This window comes from Staurois parvus, unplaced genomic scaffold, assembly GCF_062004578.1.
Source record: "Staurois parvus isolate SC_StPar_1 unplaced genomic scaffold, SC_StPar_1.0 ptg000717l, whole genome shotgun sequence".
NCBI lineage: Eukaryota > Metazoa > Chordata > Amphibia > Anura > Ranidae > Staurois > Staurois parvus.
Window position 1 is genome coordinate 398360 of NW_028318513.1, and position 26537 is coordinate 424896.

A 26537-nucleotide genomic window follows, 5' to 3' on the forward strand; every position below is an offset into this window, starting at 1 on the left:
TATTGCCCGGGGGCCCCATGAGGTGTCAGTACGCCCCTAGGCACAAGCCAGCTTTCATAGATTCCATATTGTTGCTTGTAGGAGTTCTGCTTATTTTCCTGGGCTAGACAGAGAGTTAAACGCCTTTCTTGTTCTGTATACTAGAGGTAAACTGCTTCCTGTAAATCGTCTCCCGTCTGAGATTTCAGGTTGCTCTGTTATGCTGAGCTAACAATGAAGTTTGTCTCCAGAAAAATGGCGCCCAACGAGTTTCTCCGAGGACACTACAATCAGCAGCGCCGAGAGCATGCGCTGTATGGAAACGTCAGCGATGTCATCAGGAAGCGCCAGACAGGACTGGACTGGGAGTAAGTTAAAAGGCGAATTGCATGATTGTGATGTATGTTGTGTTATTCTATTCTGCTATAGGTGACAGCTTGGTGTTGATGGACTACTGGGAAGCTTTACAGGGACTTGCATTCTGGAGGGACAGTTAGGTTCCACAGTCTTCTATATGGATTGCATATATGTATGTACAGTTGTTGGGGCTATGGCAGATTTTGTAGTAGAATGCAGATACCACAACTCTGCTGCATGATGCTCTTGCTGATTCTCCCACTCTGTGTAAAGCTGGCTAGAGATGGGTAGAATTTCAATTGAAATTTTTTCAGGAGAAGGTTCTAAGGAGAAAATTTGAAGGAGCAAGATGGAAAACTTTTTTCAAACAAAAAATTTCAAAGGAAAGCCACAGATTTTGCAGTTTTCTTTCTAGCAACCACAAGTTTCAGGAAAGAAAATCACTTGATTTCCCCATTAACACAGTCAGTGTTGATGGGGGAAATCTCTCCTGCAGTGCAATGCAAAAAATCTACTGGCTGTATTGAAGGTGATCGAGGGATTAACTTCAGTACAACCAGCTTGCCCATATCGAACCGGTCCCTGCCGAACCATCCAAGATTTTATCCATCTATGGCCAGCTTAACAATGTATGTGGTTTTCACTTTATAAAGGGCATTCATTCCAAAATTAAATGTTTAAAGCAAATTTAAATCTTTCAAATGACATTTTAATATTCTGAGAATTTTTCCTAAGAGTTTTTTTGTTGAAAAGTCTATTTATGGCCAGCTTAACCATTTTAGCAGTGTTTGCAATTGATGGGGTAAGTGGCAGTTGCAGTATCAATTTACGAAACCACAAGAGTAGTTATGTATGTATTTATTTTGGCATTTACATGTTAAAGTAGAACTATAGGCAACAACTTTTTTTTTTTTCATTTTCGATAGAGTACGCAAGGTTTTTTTTTTTTTTCTTCACCATATGTGTTCTATTGCAGAGGTTTCCTTTCACTTCCTGTCCCATAGCCAAACTGGAAGTGAGAGGATATCCCTACTAATGAAGGGAATTTCTTGGGGACCCCCAGGCTATCAGGACCCCTTTGTCCCCATTGGAAAACTTCCCCCCTATTACTTTTCTGGGAACAGCCCAAAATGTGGGACTTTCTTTTACTTTCAATGATAATGGTAAACAGGACAAATAGGATAAATCTTTGTAATGGGCACAGACAGCAATAAAAACTGACAGGCGTTCTAGTCCCTTTCCACCCTATCCAAAAAACTTTTTGAGTTATACTTTAAACTCCAGCTAAACACATATACACTATATTGCCAGAAGTATTGGGACACCTGCCTTTACACGCACATGAACTTTAATCTCAGTCCGTAGGGTTCAATATTTAGTTGGTTCACCCTTTTCAGCTATACCAGCTTCAACTCTTCTGGGAAGGCTGCCCACAAGGTTTAGGAGTGTGTCTATGGGAATGTTTGACCATTCTTCCAGAAGCGCATTTGTGAGGTCTGGCCTGGCTCGCACTCTCCACTCTAATTTATCCCTAAGGTGTTCTGTTGAGTTGAGGTCAGGACTCTGTGCAGCCCAGTCATATTTCTCCACCCCAAACTCTGCTCATCTATGTCTTTATGGACCTTTGCTTTGTGCACTGGTGCGCAGTCATGTTGGAACAAGAAGGGGCCATCCTCAAATGGTTCCCACAAAGTTGGGAGCATGAAATTGTCCAAAATGTCTTGGTATGCTGACGCCTTAAGAGTTCCCTTCACTGGAACTAAGGGGCCAATCCCAACCCCTGAAAATCAACCCCATACCATAATCCCCCCTCCACCAAACTTTGCACTTGATACAATGCAGCAGGCAAGTACCGTTCTCCTGGCAACCACCAAACCCAGAAACATCCATCAGATTGCCAGACAGAGAAGCTTGATTGGTCACTCCAGAGAACACATCTCCACTGCTCTAGGGTCCAGTAGCGGCATGCTTTACACCACGGCATCCGACGCTTTGCATTGCACTTGGTGATGTAAGGCTTGGATGCAGTTGCTCAGCCATGGAAACCCATTCTATGAAGCTCTCTATGCACTGTTGTGCTAATCTGAAAGCCACACGAAGTTTGGAGGTCTTTAGCTGTTGACTCTGCAGGCAGTCGGTGACTTTTGCGCACTGTGCTTCAGCATGCCCTGACCCCACTCTGTCATTTTATGTGGCTGTTGCTGTTGTTCCCAGTTGCTTCCACTTTGTTATAATACCACCAACAGTTGACCATGGAATATTTAGTAGCAAGGAAATTTCACGGATGGACTTATTGCACAGGTGGCAACCTATCACGGTACCATGCTTGAATTCACTGAGCTCCTGAGAGCGACCCATTCTTTCACAAAAGTTTGTAGAAGCAGTCTGCATGCCTAGGGGCTTGATTTTATACACCAGTGGTCATGGAGGTGATTGGAACACCTGAATGATTCGGAGGGGTGTCTCAATACTTTTGGCAATATAGTGTATGCTGGAGAAAGAAAAGTGGGCTTTAATGCCCAACCGCCGTACATAGGTATCCATGGTGGCGTGAGGTTGAGGATGCATTCACTGACCAAAATGTCATCAGCAGCTCTCTGTCAAGGATTCTGATCGGGAGCCAGCAGGATGGGCTTCCGATCACATGACTGCCAGTCATGATACAGAAGCTTGGCATTAAAACACACTTAAAAGGCTGTCAGAAGGTGGCATTAACCTCCCTAGCTGTATGATTATGTCAGTATTTCTGTGATCAAAGCGGTACATTGTTTTCAATGGAAATATGATGTTTTTTTTTATTGAAGGCCTGTAATTCTTAGGAATAACTCACTGAAATCTGTTTAAACAAGTGTCTAGTAGACATCCTGGGTGCAATAAAGTTTAATACATTAAATCATAAATTATAATTATAAAAATAATATAATAATTAAATAATGTAATCAAATCAAACACACGGAACTCTGTCCAAACAATATTATATAGACACTGCATTTTGTTCTAGAAAATATCACGAGTGTGGTATATTTTGAAACACGGGACTGCACAAAGTCCGGCATCGCAATCATGAAAGTGGAACCTTGTTTCTTTGCAGATTTGTTTTCCACTCTCATCTTGTCAAGAGCAACATACCATGCACATCCCTGTAGGTGCTGCCTTTTTATGGGTTGGTGGGATGTAGTCCATAAAGTGATGTCCAGTCAGGCATTCTGGGTTGACAACTCCCACAGCACGTCATCCAGATCTACCTACAGACATTGATGGTGTTTGAGGAAGATGGATTCCGCAACTTTCCAGATAAAGTCCGCATGAACCACGGGTTTGTCACTGTTTTTGCAGAACAGAATAGGCATTCTACAAGCACTGTTCCAGAAGATGCCGGAAAATCTTTTTGTAGTATTTCCTCTGCTGCTTTCTCATTTCCGGATATAATGTCATAGCTTGGTCAGCCCTGTCGACACCTCCATTGGTGCTATTGTAGTCAATAACTACCTGCGGCTTCGGAATGTTTTTCCTACCTTTTGATTTTACCATCACTGTGGAGGCATTGTGAATGGTACTCATTAGGCACACATCCTTCTTGTCCGACATCTCAGTGCCATCATTTTGCCTTTCTGCCAGGTAACTATTTCTCCAGGCTTCAGTTTACTTTTTCCAAACATTGATGGCAGGTTGCACCGGTTAGCCCTAACAGTTCCAAAGGCATCCATTTTGTGCTGCAGAGGAACCTTGTAAAGTTCTGGAGAGGTGTAGAAATTGTCAGTTGTTACACAGTAGCCTTGGTTTAGCAGAGGCTCAATTAGTGACAGGACGGATAGTGTTGCCATTTCCTATTTGCTGTACTTGGGATCAAATTGTGTTCCTTTTGCCAGTGTAAATAATTGTGTTCCAGATGTAGCCAGTAGAGGATTCGCACAGCAGGTCCCAAGGGTGTATGCAGTGGATACCTTTGTAGTGCCGTGGGATTAGTATGCGGTAATCTTTGACTTTCCTCTGCTGACTCTACTACCTCGTCTGCTTCGAAGGATTGAGATAGAAGTCATTCCAGTCATTGTCCTAGCTCTGGATTGGCCTTGCAGAATGTGGTGCACCAACTTCATTTGTCTGTTAGCTGACACTCCATGGCCCGATCTTTTATCTGAAGGCCCTATCATCCACACTGGTTCTCAGATGCTGGCTTTGATGGCTTAGCTGTTGAAACCAAGCTTTTGACTTCATATTCAGTGATCTTGACCATGGTTAAAACTCTTAAATCTAGCAAAATTGATAAATCTGCAAGATTTATCATTGGGGATGGAAGGCCTACTTTTGCTGGTGTGAGACTTTGGGGATTTCTCCATGTGACTGTTCAGTGGGCCATGTTTTGTCTGTCCTTTTGCTGGGGGTAGAATAATGTTTAGCCCTTAACACCATCAAGGATCATGAGTCTGCCTTTTTATATTATTTTTCTCTGCCTACTAAGTCACTAATTTGTACTGTCAGTCAGGAGGTTACACAGGTTGCTTACCCTGTTCGCTCCCTACTCCAACTGTGTGTGCTCCTTCCTTGCTGGCTGTGATTCACAACAGTGGGAGCCAATAGCTGTATCTCAACCAATGAGGAGGCAGAGAACCAAGAACCTCTCCTCTTGTTCACATTGCTGGATTGAGATAGAAACTTTCTGACTTTAGAGCCACTTTAATGCATTCCGTGCATTAAGGTAAAAATGTTTAGGCACCGGTATTCCTCCTTACCTCCCCTTTTACTTACCTGAGCCCTCATTCGATCCAGCGCTCCGCCCGTCTGTAGCTCTGCTGCCTATTAAAGCCAGTGACAAGGGAGCAGGGGCTGGGGCTGAGTCCTGCTGTCCGTGTCTATAGACTTAGACTGTGATGCTTGGGAGCAAGCCTGCATGAGTGCCCCCATAGAGAGTGAATTTTTATGGGGGCACTCATCGGAGAGGGGGGGACCTGAGAAGAGGAGGCTCAGAGTCAATATGTGCAATTCCACTGCACAGATCAAGTAAGTATAAAGCTGTTTATTATTTAAAAAAAACATGCATTTACAGTCGCTTTAAGACCTCAACTGTGAGCATCTTTTTAATTGTGTTAGCAATTAATTTGTTTTATATTTTCTGTCAATATTTTTTGGGAAGACATTTAATTAAGTTTTTTGTTTTTCTTTTTACAAAAGGTCTATTCAGACATAGTGATGCCTGCTGACATCATGGCTCCCAAAGACATCATGACAAACTCCCATGCCAAATCAATCTTAAATACTATGAACTCATTACGCAAGAGCCAAACACTGTGTGATGTGACTCTTCGTGTAAATATGAAGGATTTTCCTGCTCATCGCATTGTTCTTGCCGCTTGCAGTGACTATTTTTGTGCTATGTTTACTAGTGAGGTAAGCTGTCTCTTCTTAATGGACACAGTTACTACAACTGCAGTTTTTTTTTTTTTTTTTTTTTTGCAGCAACAAGCAAGTGTTTCTAGGGATTTATTGTTTCTGCAGAGAGAAACTTTTTGTTAAACGGGTAAAGGAATTGGGCTAATATTTGTTGATACTGCTTTACTTAGAAAATAGTGGTTTCATATCTGAAGTTAATTTTTGTCTTGCTGTTGATGTGTCCAGTGAGAGAGTTTCTTAGTCCTGACCAAGGCTGATGCTGACTATAGTCTAGATTCCTTACCAGCAAAAGGCTATGAAGCCCACCTAACTCTAGCATGCAACTTTACCAGTGATTGGAAGCCATGCACATGTATTTAAATAAAAGTATAAAATAGTGCAGCGCTCAAACCGAAGTAAAATATAATATATCAGATGGCATATATATATAATTGAAAGTGACCCACACAGCCGTACCACTTATATAGATTAATGGGCTGGTGGTAACATAATCTCAAGCAACTTATTCATGCACTATAGTGACTATAAACATAATGCAGTAAATAGTGTCCATGTGCATAAAATTCCATGCAGGTGAAAACTGTAGGTGCCAATCCTCAAATAGGTGAAGTGCCCCCTCACCTTCCTGCCCAGGCCCCTAGGGACCAATGAGCCTTTTGATATATGGTGGGTCTTGGGTAGATCCTTCAGATGGTGGATCCCTCGGGAAGTAATGGTGGGACTCTCCTCCTCTTATCTCCTATATCAGAGCGTTGGTGGTATCGAAGGTACCCCTCCCACACGGTCATCAATAAGGAGAGAGAACTTGTATAGTGTAAAATCGCTTTATTATATGAGTGATAAAGCCAAAAATCCACTCACACATTCAATCGTAAAAACGAGCCTTCACACCACTCAAAGGGTGTACTGCATTCAGGAACTGGGAGCACCAAGATGGGGCCCGCGCTGGATATGACGTCAGAACGTTTGTGTAAGCTCCTCCCACTGGCGTATCTACGCGTTACGTCACTTCAAGCACGTGACTTCATCCCACAGCACGTCATTCAGATATCCTGATGAAGTCACGTGATTGAAGTGACGTAACGCGTAGATACGCCAGTGGGAGGAGCTTACACGAACGTTCTGACGTCATATCCGGCGTGGGCCCCATCTTGGTGCTCCCATTTCCTGAATGCAGTACACCCTTTGAGTGGTGTGAAGGCTCGTTTTTACGATTGAATGTGTGAGTAGATTTTTGGCTTTATCACTCATATAATAAAGCGATTTTACACTATACAAGTTCTCTCTCCTTATTGATGACCGTGTGGGAGGGGTACCTTCGATACCACCAACGCTCTGATATAGGAGATAAGAGGAGGAGAGTCCCACCATTACTTCCCGAGGGATCCACCATCTGAAGGATCTACCCAAGACCCACCATATATCAAAAGGCTCATTGGTCCCTAGGGGCCTGGGCAGGAAGGTGAGGGGGCACTTCACCTATTTTGAGGATTGGCACCTACAATTTTCACCTGCATGGAATTTTATGCACATGGACACTATTTACTGCATTATGTTTATAGTCACTATAGTGCATGAATAAGTTGCTTGAGATTATGTTACCACCAGCCCATTAATCTATATAAGTGGTACGGCTGTGTGGGTCACTTTCAATTATATATATATATATATATATATATATATATATATATATATATATATATATATATATATATATATATATATATATAGCCATCTGATATATTATATTTTACTTCGGTTTGAGCGCTGCACTATTTTATACTTTTATTTTTCTTGACTACTGCTGGTGTTGTGATTGTGACATCGTTAGTGCTGGCTGCTGAATAGTACCATTATATGTAGTGGCGCAGGAGATAATTTTATATTCCTTTGATTACATGTATTTAAATACTTTGCATGGAGATTCTCCAACAAGTCATACAATTTCTGAGTGTGACTACGCTCATTATCGGCACTAGGGAAGATCAGTGGGGCTCAATAAATGCATCTGGCTATAATGTCAGAGTGTGATTGGGCCAATTCTCCAACAAGTTATACAATTTCTGTGGGTGATCATGCTCGTTATTGGTGCCAGGGAAGATCTGTGAGGCCTAATAAATGCATCTGGCTGTAATATCTGTATGGAAGTGGGCCAGTTCTCTAAATAATGGCACTAGGGAAGATCTGTATGGCCCAAATAAATACATTCAGCTTTTATACGGAAGCTAACAAGTTGTACAATTTCCGTGGGTGACTGCGCTCCTTGTTGGCTCTAGGGAAGATTGGGGGTTCTAATAAGTTCATCTGGATGTAATATCATTATGGTATTGGGCCACATATGTCCACCCTGAACCTGGTCTGCATCTGCAATTGAGCAGATATTACATGGCCATAAAAGATTCCAGTAGCTCTTATGTTGGCCAAATTATTTACAGCAATGGTCTAAAATTTTGCTTTCTCTGCTGACTGAATGAAGGTCATTAAGATTATTGAACCCCCAGATGCTTCTCAGATTTATGGATGTATTTTGTTTTTGACTGTTTTGGTCAATTTTAGGGCCTGTCACTTTAAAGTGCATTCACTTGAATGTGTTTTGTGGCAGGTGGACCACAGTAAAAATTCATGTTTGCTGCATTTTTTGTTGCCGATTCTAGCAAAATACAAATTTCATAGGAATGAAAATCAAGGCAGGAAAAATGCACAAAAGACACAAAGGTGTCAACACAGTCTCATAGTTGGTATGTTTTGCAGAATACTTTAAGTTTTTAAAGTGGCTTTCTTTTGCCCTACTGACCTGCAGCTGTCTGAAAAAGGAAAACCATATGTTGATATCCAGGGACTGACTTCATCTACCATGGAAATCCTACTTGATTTTGTGTACACAGAGACTGTTCATGTAACAGTGGAAAATGTGCAGGAGCTTCTTCCGGCTGCATGTTTACTTCAGCTTAAAGGTGAGAATGCCTCAAACATTTCTGCACAAATATTGATTTGTATGTTAATTTCAGTACATTTTTATTCAGAAAATTTCATAAACTGTAGTAAATACTCAAATAACCAGAGATGGTGAAGCCATACAGTTTAAAATGTTTAGCCATCAGCTAGGTAGGGTAATATGCAAGGCAAGTACTATGACAAGTAAAACTATATTTACTTAGAAGGTGAATAAAAGTGATCATTAAATATATGGCTTCAAACATTTTTTTTTTTCCTAGATACAAATCTATTAGGCATTTATCAAAATTACACATGTACAACAGTACCGTAACACAATAAGGCACAATGGTCAGGAAGAATCATAAAATTGTCAATTAAAAACATCTTAAAGGCACAGATACAGTGGTTGAGTATAATAGCAGTAATTCTTTGAGGAGGTAAAGACATCTCCAAGACATACATGCTGCAATCATCAGTGATGTTAGATAATGCCAAAGCGAGCAAAATAAGTAGGGGAGAAAAATGTAGAGCGGAGAGAAAGCAAAAAATGAAGACATCCAGTTTAGATGTCACAAAGGGGAAGCATAAATGCTATAATATCGTAAACAATAATAGAGGGGGTACCAGGGACATTGAGAGTATACTTGTACTTAAATGAGGGGAGTATGGTTGAATTAATCAACCTTTTATATAGTCAGTCCCTGGGTGTCACTCCAATTTGCCCAGTTTTTGTTGAACTTTTTCAGACAGTTGCAACTAGCATATGTGTGTTTATACAGAGAAATGGTTCCATACAGTAAGGTCTTCCAGCCTCCTGAGGTGGGCATTGTGGAAGAGTTGCAATGTAGAAGGATCTCCTTCCTTGCATAAAATGCAGTATAGAATATAAACAGTTTGTTTTTTATAGTGGGACCTGTCAACATTATCCACAATACCCAGCTGAAAAATGAGAGGGTCCAAGGGCAGTGCAAGTTTCCGTACTTAATTAATAGTTTGGGTTACCTCAAGCCAGTATTGTTGCATTCAGGGATAGTCCCACACTATGTGAACGAAGGTGCCAATTTCCACTCCACACCAATGGCATTTTAATAACCCTTATTGGATATGTCTTAGAGAGCCTGAGGGTAGTGTAATAAGAGCGGTGTAAGAATTTAAGCTGTAAAAATCCATCCTTAGCCAATAATGCGTAAGACAGATAGTGTTGTGGATATTTGTGCCAGTCCTTATCAGTTAATGAAGTGGCATCCACCTGTCGGTGTTGGTAGAGTGCAGTCAGTTTAGGGTTATCTTTACAGAGCAATGAAGAAAGCTGAGAGAGACATGGTCAGGTCCTTGGTGGATAGCAAACTTTCTATATAGTCGAAAACCACTTGTATTCTTTTAGGGAACTAATGTGGTGTAATTCTGTATCTAGCCCACAACTGGGGATCTTATAAATCACATAGATGTGACAAAGTGGGATTGCCCCAAAGGAGAGCATATGGAGAGAAGGAAATCTCTCTATAAAAACATGTTCTAGCCTGCCTCCAAACTGTTAGAATAGATTGCATAGGTACCGTAATGGCCAAATTGGATTGGAGACGTATAAAAGGTTAAGTTACTAAGTTCAGAATAGGATCCTAAAAGACCAGCCAAAAGGGTGATTGCAACATAATCGCGTGGTTGAGAAAACCACCAGCATGCGGTAAGAAGAACTGCTGTCCAGTAATATACTAAAAAGATTGTTAGGGCAAGACCACCACCTTTTAGGAGAAACTGTTTTTTGCCAATTGAGGGGTTCTCCCATTCCAAATGAATGAGGAGAGAATACGGTCTATTTTCCAGAAAAACAATTTAGTGATGTTACAGGCATTTGCTGAAAAAAAAAAAAAGTGTGTATATTAAGACCATCTTTATAAGATTCACACACCGTGCTGGGCCAAGCAGGAGAGAAACTGTGTTATATTTTTTATAAGTTGACCCAATATTGGCTCAAGATTATCTTTGGAGTAGGAAAAGAGGTCAGTACGAACCTCAATTTCAGTATATATAAATTAGTTACCCATCGCAGAGGAATGGAGTCAGGAGAGGAGGATCAACAGAGTAAGTGTATATAGGAAGTAAAGGAGTCAATCGTCATTGCAGATTGTAAAAAGGGACCTGAAGTGTATCATCTGCATACGTGAAAAAAATTTTCTCCAGTGCTCAGAGTGGGAATCCCCTGATGGAAGTCGCTCCCTGATGCGGAATGCCAGTGGTTCTAGTACAACAGTGAAAAAGTCTGGGAAGAGCAGGCAGCCTTGTCTTGTACTCCTCCTTGGTAGAAATGGGGGTGTAAGAGTGGCATTAGTGTGTACTTGGGTTTCAGATTCAGAGTATAGTTTTTGGAGCCATGAAATAAAGTTGGGCCCAAACCCGTACTTGTGTAGGTTCTCCCAGAGATAGGGCCGTTTTACGGAATCAACAGTCTTTTCCGCATCGAAGGACACAACCACACCAGGGTCCTCTCTTGAGTTAGACATTGAGATAAGCATAAAAGGTCGTTGGAGATTATTGTTGATCCCTTTTCCCAGCAAAAGGCCAGTCTGATCTTCGAGCATGCTTGGAAATAACTACAGTCAACCTCTGTGCCAACACCTTGGTGAGAATCTTAGCATCCGTATTTAGAAGACAAAAAAATGGTAGAAGGTACACAAGATTGGATTCTTACCTGGCTTAGGAATTACAACAATCACTGTATCTAGCATAGATGGCGGCCATGTTTCATCTTGAAGAGCATGTCTAAGTTTTATGAAGGTGAGGTGACAGTTGGCTTCAAGCATTTCACATTGCAGAAATACCCAGTTACCTAGTACTTACCCTTCAGGGACAGATACCCAGGGGGTTCAGTATTAGCAATAAAAAAGAAAGAGAAGGAAAAATGGGATGGTATGTCTTTTGCCTGAAGATTAACGTTTTAACAAAACCAACTCCATTGAACAGCATTTTGCAAAAGTGTCAAAGTTTGCAATACTGTATGTTTCATCTCTTGGATACTCTTTTCACCTAATAGTTCCTCTGCTGTCATGCTGCTTATGGAGTTTTCCAAACAGGCAATGTTGGTTGACATAGCACTCAGGCTGTCAATGGCCATTTTAGTCATGGAAAGTGCCAGGACCTCCTGAATATTCCTTGTCCACGCACAATAGCAATACTTGGAATTCAGATAAACCATGTTAACTACTGCTTCTTGGGGGAATATAAAGCATAATTTAAAGTTTGTATTAGACCTGGTGGTCTGGCCATTAATACACTGTAGATGGACTTGACTAACAAATTGAAGCTGAACTCCAGCTAGTGCTTTATAAACAGTTATGACGAACAGTTTTTATGATACGTTTTACATAAATTAATAAAACCTGATCATTGTAAGCACCCCTGTATATGGTGTGTCTCTACCATCTCACTTCTACTTTGCCTGGACAGCTTGGTCTGTTAAAGTAAGTTGAAAGTTAACAGACTTGGTTGCTGGATCGCTAGGTGAAAATAAGGGGGGGGGGGGGGGAGGAAACTAATGCAGCCACTAAATCTAACAATTGGTAAGCTGCATTTTTAAATCTGATTTTTATATAGAAATTATTTTTTATCTTTAACCACCAAGAGACAAACTGCCTCATAGAACAGTTATAGACAAAAAGGAAAAAAAAAGACCATCATCACAACAAAGTAGAAAAGTGAAAGGCATTGTTTCACAATGAACAGGTTCTCTTTCAAAGTTTCCATTCATTATCAAATCTGCTTTGCTACTGCCCTGATAGAAAACTGTGTTCCCATTGAAATAAAATATGACTAGCCAATAACCGGTCAACTTATCCTGTACATGTTTTTGTTTATTTTGAATAAGCATTTTGTTTTCTTGCCTCTCTCTTCCTAGGTGTGAAACAGGCATGTTGTGACTTTCTGGAATCTCAGCTTGACCCTTCCAATTGCTTGGGAATCCGTGACTTTGCAGAGACTCATAATTGTTTAGACTTGATGCAGGCGGCTGAAGTTTACAGTCAGAAGCACTTTCCAGAAGTGGTGCAACATGAGGAGTTTATGCTGTTGCAGCAGGAAGAGGTGGAAAAACTTATTCGATGTGATGAGATTCAGGTACAAGATAGTATATTGGGTACCCTGTTTGATCTCTCCTTAAAGAGGCTTTCCACTTTCACAGAGAAGAAAGTCTACACATGCCCTCCCATCCTGTTGGTTGGAACGGATGTCTCTTAACTGCTTCCCCGCAGCCCTATAGCAGAAATACTGCTACAGGGCGGCAGGGCTGCGCCAAATTTTCATTTCTGGGTAGGGGGGCTCACACTGCCCCACCTGCGCCGCATTTGGTGGCTACAGATATTGATCGCCAGGTCCCAGCCGGAGATTCCCTGCTGGCACCTGGCGATTGCCGAGAAACACCGGTTTCTCTCCTGCCAGCAGTAACATGCTGCTGTGTATTTCTCTGCACAGCAGAGAAATACACAGCAGCATGTTTCCCTAGTAAAACACACACAGCCCACACAGTAAAACAGGACACAGTTAACCCTTTGATCACCCCAGATGTTAACCCCTTGCTGCCCTATGTCATTAGTACAGTGTCAGTGCTTTTGATTAGCACTGATCACGGTATTAGTTTTATTGGGATGTCCGTGTCAGTTAGTCAGAATGCCCGCCGCAGTCCCGCTATAAAGGTTTTTGTTTTTTTTCCAAAATTGTCAATCTTTTTTTGTTTATAGTGCAAAAAAATAAAAAATTGCATAGGTGATCAAATACTAAAAATCGTCGGTCTTTTTTTGTGTATAGCTCAAAAAAAAATGCACAGGTGATCAAATACCACCGAAAGAAAGCTCAATTTGTGGGGAAAAAATTACGTAAATTTCATTTATGTACAGTGTTGCATGACCGCGCAATTGTCAGTTAAAGTAACGCAGCACCATATTGCAAAAATTGGCCTGCTCAGGAAGGGGGGTAAATCGTCTGGAGGGGAAGTGGTTGAAACCCAACTAATCAGCAGTAATAGTAGTTCTGCAAAGCTGTTTTAACCAGTTCAATACCGGGCAATTTTACACCTTCCTGCCCAGGCCATTTTTCAGGTTTCAGCGCTCTCACAATTTGAATGACAATTGCGCGGTCATACAACATTGTACTCAAACTAAAATTTTATCATTTTCTTCACACAACTAGAGCTTTCTTTTGGTGGTATTTAATCACCACTGGGGTTTTTATTTTTTGCTAAATTAACAAAAAAAGACCGAAAATTTTGAAAAAAAAACACGTTTTTCTTTGTTTCTGTTATAAACGTTTACAAATAAATTGTTCTTCATAAATTTAGGCCAAGATGTATTCTGCTACATGTCTTTGGTGAAAATAATCCAAATCAGAATGTATTATTTAGTTTGTAGGAAAGTTATAGAGTTCACAAACTATGGTATAGATCTGAAAATTGATCAATCCTGAAGTACTGACAGCCAATCTAATTTCTTGAGGTCCAGGAATGTCAGAACAGTACAGATATCCCCCAAATGACCCCTTTTTGCAGAGTAGACAGTCCGACGTACTTCATAAGAGGCATGGCGAGTTTTTTGAAGTTGTATTTTTTTTGTCATTTTTCGGAAAATGAAAAAGTTATTTTCACTATTTTTTTTTTTACATATTGTCACCAGTGCAGTACAGCGTCATCATATAAGTGGTATGGCGGTGAACAGGGACACTGACTGGTGACAGTATGGGGAAAAAAAAAAAAAAATATATATATATATATATATATATATATATATATATATATTTATTATTTTTTTCTTTTTTTTACGTTTTTTTTTCCATATTTTACTATGACCAAAGTAGTACAATGTTACCATAGTAACATTGTACTACTTTGGGGAAGTGATCAGTTTTTTTTTTTTTTTTTTTTTTTTTTTTTTTTTTTTTACACAATTTGCTTATAGCAAAGAATTACTTTGCTATAAGTAAGCATTTACCTGAATGACATCGATTCATTCAGGTTTCTTTTTTGTGCTTAGCTGTGATTTGGCCACAGCTAATCACATGACATGTGCATGTGACCTGCTGTGACCATTCACAGCTAGACACTAGTATACAATGGATGGCATGAATGAAGCCATCCATTGTATACAACTGTCATGTGACCTGCTGTGATTGGTCACAGCAGGTCACATGGTACCGGTAACAGGGGCCGGTAATCAGATCTGTCATCGGCCTTGTCCGAGGTACACGGCCGGTGACAGATCGTGCGGCTCTGCAACCGCGCGAACTGCGCATCTGCGGGAGGACACCAAATGGCGTACACCCCGGAAAGGTAATGCATTTCTGCGGCCGCCAAACGGCTATAGGCCGGGCGGCAAATGGTTAAGCAGCAGTGTTCAGCCTGTTTTAGGTTTCCAAAGGCTTCCTGTGTTGAGCAGGAATAGGCTAATATTTTATACTAGTAACATGAGGTTCCAAGGGATACTAAATTAAAACTGCTCATAAGTGCTGGTAAACAGCTGATCAGCAGCAGGGTGCAAAAGTACGGGCTTTAACACTTGCTCTTGTTTATAAAGTAATATTACTATTGTTATTGCTTGTAATACAGGTAGATTCAGAAGAACCAGTTTTTGAGGCCGTTCTAAATTGGGTGAAGCACAACAAACAGCACAGGGAGAAATCACTATCACAGCTTCTTCAGTATGTGCGCATGCCTCTGCTAACACCACGCTATATCACAGATGTCATAGACACAGAGGTACATGAGAAAACTTCTTCAGTAGCTGGATTAAAGTAGCTGGATTCCGGATTATTTTATGTAAACATTATATGTTTTTCTCTGCAGCCTTTGATCAAATGTAGTCTGCAGTGTCGAGATTTGGTAGATGAAGCCAAGAAATTTCACCTCCGTCCAGAGTTAAGAAGTCAGATGCAGGGTCCTAGAACTCGCATGCGTTTGGGTAAGTTATACATTACAAGTGATAACTTTTTTTTTTTTATCCGTAAGTATGCCAAAGGAGCAACTAAAAAGTCTGCTGCATTCACCAAGACTACTTAACAATTTAACATCTAACCCCTTCAAGATTTATATAAACAATGTTTTTATGAATTGATTGGTTGCTTCTAGGGGAGAGCTAGCTGTATTTGTAGATTAATATTACTGTTCTTAAATTGATTTATGCTACTAGAAATTGTAGAGATATCCCCCTTTTTTTGAAGCAGATTATATTGGAATATTTTTTTCTTCTGAAAGTCATAGTAACCTTTTAAAATAGTTTTCACTTAAAGAATTACCTTTCTGAAAAAATAAATGCACATTTTTTTTCACAAAAAATGCGCATTTAATATTTGTTTATATTTTTAGGAGCCTATAAAGCATTGGCCCCGCGATCAGCAGATCACATGTGCAATGCAAGGCTCCTGCAGACTGTCAGTTTATATGTCTACTTGTACTTCGAATGGGCAGGAAATTACACAATGACAGGAAGTTCAATGACAGGTGCTCACCAGCACCTTGGTAATTCATTGAGAACTACAAGCCATCAGCCGCAAAGGCTGTCAGTACTTGTAGTTCATTCATTCACAGGAAACTGCATAAAAGATGCAGCCATGTGGGCTGTCACAATTAGCAGGGGGATCGGTGGCGGGGAGGCTGCAGGAGCGGCAACATATTAACATGTTCTACCCAAAAAACACGTGGAACATGTAACATGTTCTCAAAGGTGAACTTATCCTTTAATTGTCAGATGATTCCATACAGTTTTTAAGCACATACTCAAGGAGTTTCTCCTTTTACAATTACTTAGCCTAACATTTTCCAAATTACAGGATATTAGCTTTTAGGTATTATAACAGTAATATGTAAAACCCCTGAGGGCTGCCATACTTTTGCTTTAACCGCTTCTCGACCACCCGCCCACAATGTACCGCAGCAGCTACAGGCAAAGCGACGTTGCTCTGGCTGTAATAACACGGGGGGGGGCGCTGCGCACTCGAACGGACGTGCAGCTCTTCCCCCATCCCCCCCATGACTGCTGTGTCACAGTGGAATGAAGATCCCGGTGAATGGGACCTGATGATCATGTCATTGCTATGCGATCACATGATCACAATGTAAGCAAAGCTGTTATCAATCAATCTCATTCATAACAGCTCTGCTTCTCCTAATGAACTGTGATTGTCCCACAGCTGTCACATGATACATGGGGCCAATCACAGCACCCTATACCATGTGGCCAAAAAGTTCAACCTTGGTTTCATCAGACCATAACACATTTTCCTACATGCTTTTGGGAGACTTCAGATGTGTTTTTGCAAAATTTAGCTGGGCTATGATGTTTTTCTTCATAAGAAAAGGCTTCTGTCTTGCCACTCTACCCCATAGCCCAGACATATGAAGAATACGGGAGATTGTTGTCACATGGACCACACAGCCAGTACTTGCCAGATATTCCTGCAGCTCCTTTAATGTTGCTGTAGGCCTCTTGGCAGCCTCTCAAACCAGTTTTCTTCTTGTCTTTTCATCAATTTTGGAGGGCCATCCAGTTCTTCGCAATGTCACTGTTGCGCCATATTTTCTCCACTCAATGACTCTTCACTGTGGTCCATGGTATATCTAATACCTTGTAAATTCTTTTGTACCCTTCTGCTGACTGATACCTTTTAATAATGAGATCCCGCTGATGCTTTGGAAACTCTCTACCGACCATGGCTTTTGCTGTAGGATGCGACTAAGAAATGTCAGGAAGACCTACTAGAACAGCTGAATTTTATTTGGGGTTAATAAGACGCACTTTAAATGATGGCAGGTGTGTACTGACTCCTATTTAACATGAATTTGAGTGTGATAGCTTAATTCTGAACACAGCTACATCCCCAGTTATAAACACATGTGCCCACTTATGCAACCACATTATTTTAGTTTTTTATGTTCACCCCTCCAAAAAAAAAAAAAGTTTGTTTTTTTAAATTGAGTTGTACAGTTTATAGGTCACATTAAAAAGGTGGAAAAAGTTCTGAAATGATTTATATTTACATCACGGAAACCTGACATTTTAACAGGGGTGTGTAGGCTTTTTATATCCATTGTACATAAATTCCAATACAAATACCATAGTTTGTAGAGACTATAACTTTCACACAAACCAATTAATATACATGTATTGAGATTTTTTTTTTTTTTTACCAAAGACATGTAGCAGAATACATTTTGGCCTACATTTGTGACTAACTTTGAGTTTATTGTTTATTTGTTATAACCAAAAGTGAAAAATATAATTTTTTTTCAAAATTTTCAGTCTTTTTTTTGTTTACAGTGGAAAAAGTAAAACCGCAGAGGTGATCAAATACCACCAAAACAAAGCTCTATTTGTGTGAAAAAAAGGACATAAACTTTGTTTTGGTACAGCATTGCATGACCGCGCATTTACCAGTTGAAATAATGCAGTGCCGAACAGCAAAAAATTGCCTGGTCTTGAAGGGGGTTAAATCCTCTGGAGGGCAAGTGGTTAAAAAAAACAAAGCACTCTACCAGCTATGGAGACTCTGAAGACAGTGGAGTGCAAGTAAAAAGTAATGGTAGATATTTTAAAGCAAACAAAAAGCCATGAGGAGAACTTGGTCATGTGCTTGTCAGCCATGTGACCAAATGTCTTCCAATCTTAGACATCTCTCCGCTTAGTAAAACGAGCTTCATGGGGCTCCTTCGACTACACACTGCGGCCCAAGTTTTAAGAATAGGTGGATTACTTGGCTTTATTATATTTTTCCCCATTTATTTTCAGTAAAGTAATGCACAAGCTAGAGGAGGCTTTACAGTGGGGAAAATAATTACTTGATCCCACTTTGCCCACTTACAAAGAAACAAAGGGTCTATAATTTTTATCCTAGGTATATTTTAAATGGTAGAGACAGAATATCTACCAAAAATCCAGAAAAAACACATGATACAAATGTTAGAAATTGAGTTGCAGTTCAATGAGTAAAAAAAGTATTTGATCCCCAAGCAAAACATGACTTAGTACTTGGCGGAGAAACTCTTGCTGGCAAGCACAAAGGTAAGACATTTCTTGTAGTTGGTTACGAGGTTTGTACACATCTCAGGAGGGATTTTGGTCCACTCTTCTTTACAGATCTTCTCTAAATCCTTAAGGTTTCTTGGCTGTTGCTTGGCAACTCGGAAGTTTCAACTCCCTCCTTGAATTTTCTATAGGATTGAGGTGTGGAGACTGCCTAGGCCACTCCAAAATCTTAATGTGCTTCTTCTTGAGCCACTCCTTTGTTGCCTTGGTGGTATGTTTTGGGTCATTGTCATGCTGAAAGACCCATCCTCGACCCACCTTCAGTGTACTGGCTGAGGGAAGAAGGTTCTCAGCCAAGACTTTACAATACATGGCCCAGTCGATTGGCCCCTCAATGCGGGAAAGTTGGCCTGTACCTTTAGCAGAGAAACTGCCCCAAAGCATAATGTTTCCACCTGCATGCTTGACTGTAGGGATGGTGTTCTTAGGGTCATAGTCAGCATTTTTCTTCCTCCAAACACGCCGAGTCGTGTTATTGCCAAAGAGCTCAATTGTGATCTCATCTGACCACAGCACTTTCTCCCAATCGTTCTCTGATTCATTTAGATGTTTATTAGCAAACTTCGGACAGGCCTGTTCATGTGCCTTCCTGAGGAGGGGGACCTTTTGGGCGCTGCAGGATTTCAGTCCATGGGGGTGTATTGTGTTACCAATGTTTTTTTGGTGACTGTGGTCCCAACTGCCTTGAGATCATTCACAAGCTCCTCCCGTGTAGTTCTGGGCCGATGCCTCACTTTTCTCATGATCATCCTTGCCTAATGAGGCAAAATCTTGCATAGAGCCCCAGACCGAGGGCGATTGATGGTTCTTTTGTATTTCTTCCATTTGCGAATAATCGCTTCAACAGCTGTCTCCTTCTCACCAAGCTTCTTGCTGATCGTCTTGTAGCCCATTCCAGCCTTGTGCAATTCTACAATTTTGTCCCTGATGAATTAAATAGCATTTTTGGTTCATGGTGCTCAGATGGTGTGTAGTTCTGCTTTAAGACAAATCTGTCAAGTAATTTCCTGCAAAATAAAGTAAGAGTAAAAAATATATATATGTTACATACACCACAAGATTCCCACTGTTAGCTTTTTTATTAGTCAGAAAGCCATGATCTGTATCTAGATTTATTTTGTTACTAGGGAGCTCTACCAATCTCTCTGATCACTGAAGTGCCCTTAATGGCTGTGGAGACACTCTCATTGGACAGAGGGATGGTACTGTAGGTGGCAGTGCTTAGCCTTAAAATCTAAAGTTTTTTAATTTAAAGTTTCCCAATAGTTACCGTATTTTTCGCTCCAAACAAAATGGGGAAAAACGTCTGTGCGTCTTATGGAGCGAATATGGGGCAGCCGGCCCGGTATTCCTCCCGTCACCGCCACCGTGTTAGAATACCGGGCCGGCCGCTCGGCTCTACTGTGCAGAAGAACCCGCTCCTCCATCCTACCTGTCCCTCGGTCCAGCAGTGTCCTGCTTCCATCGGCCGTCTTCTCTCCCTGGCGCCGGCATCTTCATTGTGGACACCTGGCTGTCACAGCTTGTGGCTTCACAGCCGGGTGCCCACTGCGCATGCGCGAAAAGCGCTGTGCTTTGTGAATGGCCTCATAGTCTTGTGGGACCTGTCAAGTGTCCCACAAGACTACTGGGGGGGACAACTCCGCGGAACTGTCAAATTCGGGTACACCCCCCCCCCCCAAACGTCTGCAGTCTCTGGTCACCTCCTGTACTGTGTCCGCAGTCTCTGGTCACCTCCTGTACTGTGTCCGCAGTCTCTGGTCACCTCCTGTACTGTGTCCGCAGTCTCTGGTCATCTCCTGTACTGTGTCCGCAGTCTCTGGTCATCTCCTGTACTGTGTCCGCAGTCTCTGGTCATCTCCTGTACTGTGTCCGCAGTCTCTGGTCATCTCCTGTACTGTGTCCGCAGTCTCTGGTCATCTCCTGTACTGTGTCCGCAGTCTCTGGTCATCTCCTGTACTGTGTCCGCAGTCTCTGGTCATCTCCTGTACTGTGTCCGCAGTCTCTGGTCATCTCCTGTACTGTGTCCGCAGTCTCTGGTCATCTCCTGTACTGTGTCCGCAGTCTCTGGTCATCTCCTGTACTGTGTCCGCAGTCTCTGGTCATCTCCTGTACTGTGTCCGCAGTCTCTGGTCATCTCCTGTACTGTGTCTGCAGTCCATTGGTTCAGAATTTTTTTTCTTCTTGTTTTCCTCCTCTAAAATCTAGGTGTGTCTTTATGGTCAGGTGTGTCTTATGGAGCGAAAAATATATGTTAATGTTTTCTAGGTTTGCAAGCAATTTTAGGCACATTAGGAAAGGAAGAACATAAAGGTTTTACCTGTAATCAAGTGGGACAATTTGAAAATAAAAATGACTTGTTCGCTATCTCCAATGGATGGTTTGAATTCAAGAGCACCAGAGCTTATTTTATGCTGAAAGTTTTATGAGGATAGCCTTTTATACGTGCCTTTCTGCGTTTTATATTTTTAATTTGATATTACTGAGTACATCGACCTATGTATGATAACAAACTGTCACTTTTGTATATTTTTTTTAAGGTGCGAACGAGGTTCTTCTTGTCATTGGTGGGTTTGGCAGCCAGCAATCTCCAATAGATGTAGTGGAGAAATATGATCCCAAAACCCAGGAGTGGAGTTTCCTTCCAGTGAGTTTTCTCTGGAGATTTGAAATATTACAACATAATTTTAGTGACTGTGTAGACATTGAAGTTAACTAATGTACCGTATGTTTTAAACATGAGTAGTGTCCAGGACTTCTATGATGAGATGTAGATGCGGGACACATGCATTGCCACAGTTTTGGTCTCACTGTCAAATTCCCATTGTCATTCAGCCCTTCCCCTGCAGCGTCCATCATTCAGGCCCCATCAATACTATATTATAGAGAGATAGATTTGTGGAGCTGTCATTTTACCTTTTTTAAATGTTTTTCCTGATTGGACTGCCCTAATTGCCTAGAAAATGTTTATACATAATAACAGTGCGGCTGCAGTGTTTGCCCTATGTTATTAGAGAGAACTGTATTGCAGGAAGTAATGAGATTAGATAATGTTATTCATTTATGAGCAGTAGTTCCTGCGTTTCTGGTTGCTTCGTCTGACTGGATTGCAGGTTGACTCGCTCTTTGGATCCCTATGTCTTAAAAGTTCATCTGTGTTTATGCTATAGATTTTAAAGTATTTACAGCTGAGCTTTAAAACAAGCAATCAACTTAAAGAAAAAAAAATACATCTCTGCAATATATGAACATTTCTAAATGTTTTATCTCTTTTGAACATTTAGCAAGTGTAGAAAAGTAACTGCTGACATGCCAGAATATACAGCAGTGAACTCCTACCTTCCTTTTTGTCCTGACCACACTATAGTTTTTGCCCTGCATTCCAAAGAACGTGTTGTCGTCCTACTTCATTACTGATAAATTGCAAAGTACACAGACAGTGCTTCTGCTATGAACTGTATTATGGTGTCTGCAGAAACAGTAAGTGCTTGTTTTAAAGCTCATATACTGCCTGATAAGAATATATGAATACTTGAATAGCTTGACCACAGGATGTCCAGTGGTAAAATGTCAGCACTTGAATTTCTGACTCAAATACATTTTAACTTTTGATAAATATTAAGTCTCTAACTTTTTGTAATAATGTGATTTATGATATTACAGCAACAAAATTTGAATCACTCTTTATTAACTTCCTATATACAGAGTATCACACGTAAGCGGAGATATGTTGCCACAGTATCTCTTGGGGACCGAGTCTATGTAATAGGAGGTTATGATGGGCGTTCCCGACTCAGTTCTGTAGAGTGTCTGGATTACACGTCTGAAGAAGATGGTGTTTGGTACTCTGTGGCTCCAATGAATGTAAGAAGAGGGCTAGCAGGAGCAACCACTTTAGGAGGTTTGCAATTGATTTTTGCTCTCCTATACCTAGACAAATTCAAACATTTATCTTGTCCAATAGACCTTTACTCTACACAGTGAGTTTTATTTATCAAATCAAAAAATCTAAAGCAAACTTGGTGTGGCCGGCTCAACGTGCACAATAATCAGACATTCTTGCAGTATTGGGTGACCAAAACTTTAAATTGTAATTTCAGGTTTACCAAAAAGCACACCTATAGCTGCAGCAGCATATTGAACTAAACCTACTTATCAGCCAGGGCTCCCTTTATGTTTAAAAAATGTAGTACAAAATCCAATTTAAAGAAGTCTCTTTACTAATCTCTGCAGTCTGTGATGGTTCCATCCTTGGTTACTCTAGGAAGGATGAGCTGTGAAGACCAATGCTCCCTAGTGCCATGGGAGCGAGAATTGTCCTGTTCTTTTGAGCTGCACATTTGCGGTGTGTACTTTCACTTGACTCCTATGATAAGCTCAACAGGAGCAATACACACTGCTCACATGTGCCCAAAAATATTATTATTATTATACAGAATTTATATAGTGCCAGCGGTTTGCGCAGCGCTTTACAAAAATGAGTGTAGACATTACAGTTACAGTACAATTTGGTACAAGAGGAAACAGAGGGCCCTGCTTGTTAGAGCTTACAATTTAGGAGAAAGAACAGGACGGCACTTCCTCCCACGGCACTATGGGTTTCTGGTACCAGTGGTTGCCCTGTCCTTCCAAAAGCTCAGGGCAGAGCCGTCACAGGCTGCACAAGTTTTTAAGAAGCTTATTTTAAATGCAACTTTGGACTGCATTGCTAAAACAGAGGGGGAACTCTGGCTGGTAGGTAGGTTTTTAGCACATTATGCTGCTATAGCCATGAAAGAGCATAATGTGCTTTTTGATAAAGCTGAACTTGCACTATAAAGAAGTCCATTGTCCCTAGGCACTTGATTTAGTTGCCCGCCCGGGAAATTTTGGCTGTGATATGACACAAAATAATACAAGGAGCTACTTATGGTAACGGTAGTGATAAATGTGAGGTTGAGGCTTAAAGGTACCCAGTCATCAAAACAAAATTATTTACAAAAAAAAAAAAGATTCCTGGAAAAAAAGAGCATTAATACTTTCATGGTCATCACCTGTGCCTTGCTTCTTGAAATCTTGCAGAGCAAGGGCACTGGCAGGGATCTGCAGCAGCCAAAAGACTTCTGCTGCACTTTTGCAAGAAGGCAAGGATCTAAGGCACAGGTGATAGGACAGATAATTATTGAAACTCTTCATTTGTATAGGCCTTCTTTAAGTTTTTCCGTTTTTGTGAGAGGGTTGCTTTTCTAAGCAATATGTTTTTTCCTGAATAACTATTTTGAATGTATTCATTTATTTATTTTATATACATTAATGGGGCCATATTTGCTTTTTTCCAAGACATGATATATGTCTCGGGTGGATTTGATGGAAGCCGCCGACACACAAGTATGGAGCGCTATGACCCTAACATTGACCAGTGGAGCATGCTGGGTGACATGCAAACAGCACGTGAAGGGGCAGGACTTGTTGTGGCCAATGGAGTTATTTATTGCCTTGGTGAGGGACACTATCAATTAATGTCATTCTACATTATGCATAGCAATGTTTTCTAACAAACTTTAGTTACCGGTTTTTGTTTTGTGGCTTTTAGGAGGTTATGATGGCCTAAACATTTTAAGCTCAGTAGAACGATATGACCCACATACGGGCCACTGGAGCCACGTGACACCTATGGCAACCAAGCGCTCAGGTAATCAGACCTAACAGTTTCAATTGTCGCCATAATTTGTATATATTGCTTTGCTGTGGAGCTTACAGTTTTCTCTTATGACCCCAGGTGCTGGTGTGGCACTGCTAAATGATCACATATATGTGGTGGGAGGCTTTGATGGCACATCTCATCTATCTTCTGTAGAAGCCTATAATATTCGTACTGACTCTTGGACTACGATGACTAGCATGACTACTCCTCGCTGTTATGTTGGAGCCACTGTACTTCGTGGGAGACTTTATGCCATTGCAGGGTGTGTATTTTTAAGAACATTCCGTTCATTTTTCGGCCTAAATCCGTACAAAAGCCCCTTTCTTAAATAATGTTTTCAAATTGTATGGGCGTATACAGAATTGTAAACAAAAATGGTCACTTGGAATCATATGAAGCAAAAATGTGCAAAACATTTAATGGATCATCAATATATAATTGAGTAATATCCTTTTTCTGATATTTACTGTAATAGAGATTTTCTAGTACTCTGAGTGGGATGGTGTAGACTTTGAATTGTCTATGCATGTACTCAAGCTGTTTTTCATGATTCCATAAAGTAGTATGGACAGCATATTTAATAACATTTACTTTTTTTTTCTTTGCTCTTTGTTTTTCAGCTATGATGGAAATTCTCTACTGAACAGTGTTGAATGCTATGACCCTGTTATTGACAGTTGGGATGTAGTTACATCTATGGCAACCCAAAGGTGTGATGCTGGAGTCTGTGTACTTCGGGAGAAGTGAGAGCAAAAACTGTGAAGTTGGGCTTAGTAGACTTGGAACTGTGCTGCTGCTGCTGCCTGCATTCTACAGGAAAATGTGAAAACTGACTCTTCACTGTAACGATATGCCTTTCCACTGCCAGGCCTTACAGAAACTTTTACTGGCAAAAGATGCTATACATTAGGAAGGAGATGCCTTGCCAATGTGCCACAAAGACCACATGAGCTTTAATCTGCAGCCATAAGGATGTCCAGCGGGCTTTCCGTTGATTTGGATGCCAAGAATGATGCAGTGGGGAGTAAAGAGTCCAGTATACAAACTCTCAAAGTGTTGGTACCATCTTTAAATACAATGTTCTCTGAATATTATAGACCTTTTGGTGTGGGTGATGGAGCTATGTATAAATCTGTCACTAGCTGCCATATGGCTTCAGAAGAACTCTACTCTTGGAGAGGAATGCTACATTTCAGGAATATTTGGGATATCTAATTTCGTTGATGCTTTGTGTTGTAAAGTGAACAAAATGCTGAAAGTCAAAGTTGACTAAACTGCCTGTAGCATCCTTCTTGAAGTGTATTCTAATCAAATTGTTTTTCAGTTTGGATATAGTGGTAATGGATTAAAACCCCTGATGAGTTTTTATGCTTTTTGGGACTTTATTGGAGAGATTTCCATTCCCATATTGTCCCAATGGAAATGGGTTTCACCAGACAGGAGGTGAGGGAAAGTCTTTGAAAACTACTCGGACAGAAAAACAATTGCTTTTTTATCAGTGGTGTAGATGACTAAAAACCCTGTCAGCATTTATTTCTGTCTGTCCCTGTTTCATTTTTTCCCTAATTTCCTGACTGGTGAAACTGTTGTTGCCATGAGTGTAATTAAAAGAAATCTATTCATTGGAGCCCTGGGTCACATGGTCTTTAATCCTTCTCCACTCTTTCCAAACCTTAAAAGTCCTACAGTCTACTTTTAATATAACCGAAAAAAGCATGAATGATTTTTCATTAAGTCAAGAAATGAGGTTACTGTATGTAAACTTTGTAACATTATTTAAAATTACCTGTGTCCACTTTCTAAAGAATTGAAGCAAAAGTGCTGCTTTAAAGTATATGTAAAGCCAAAATTTTTCTTTTTCTTTGTAACACTGGAAGGGTTAGAACTCGGTGGGGAGCTTCACCCTTACTATTGGTCATAGTAATTGGAAATCCAACATTTTTTCAGTTGTCATCAAAACTGGAATGGAGGGGAAATCTTTCAAAGGGTAAACCTGTTCTGGTGACAGCTGTCTAAGTAGGGGCAAGGCCCCTTTCACATGTGCGATCCAATCAGGTCTGCCTGTCAGTGAAGGGAAATCTCACTGATAGAACATAGACAAAACCCTATATGCAGACTCCATAGGAGACAATACA

The 26537-nt window shown here is 40.7% G+C and overlaps 1 protein-coding gene across 2 annotated transcripts; it reads left to right on the forward strand.

Annotated features, from left to right (window-relative positions):
- Positions 1-302: 302 nt before the first annotated feature.
- Positions 303-26251, forward strand: KLHL12 (kelch like family member 12). Of its 2 annotated transcripts, XM_089653629.1 has the most exons (12): positions 303-347; positions 5506-5721; positions 8525-8678; positions 12554-12771; positions 15248-15397; positions 15485-15599; positions 21260-21366; positions 22425-22620; positions 24039-24197; positions 24292-24390; positions 24478-24664; positions 25023-26251. In XM_089653629.1, exons 2-12 carry the CDS (start codon positions 5524-5526, stop codon positions 25147-25149), a joined length of 1710 nt encoding a protein of 569 aa, XP_089509755.1. In that variant the 5' UTR covers positions 303-347; positions 5506-5523; the 3' UTR covers positions 25150-26251. The 2 variants fall into 2 exon arrangements, with proteins under 2 accessions (XP_089509755.1, XP_089509756.1); XM_089653630.1 differs by lacking the exon at positions 15248-15397.
- The last annotated feature ends 286 nt before the right edge of the window (positions 26252-26537 follow it).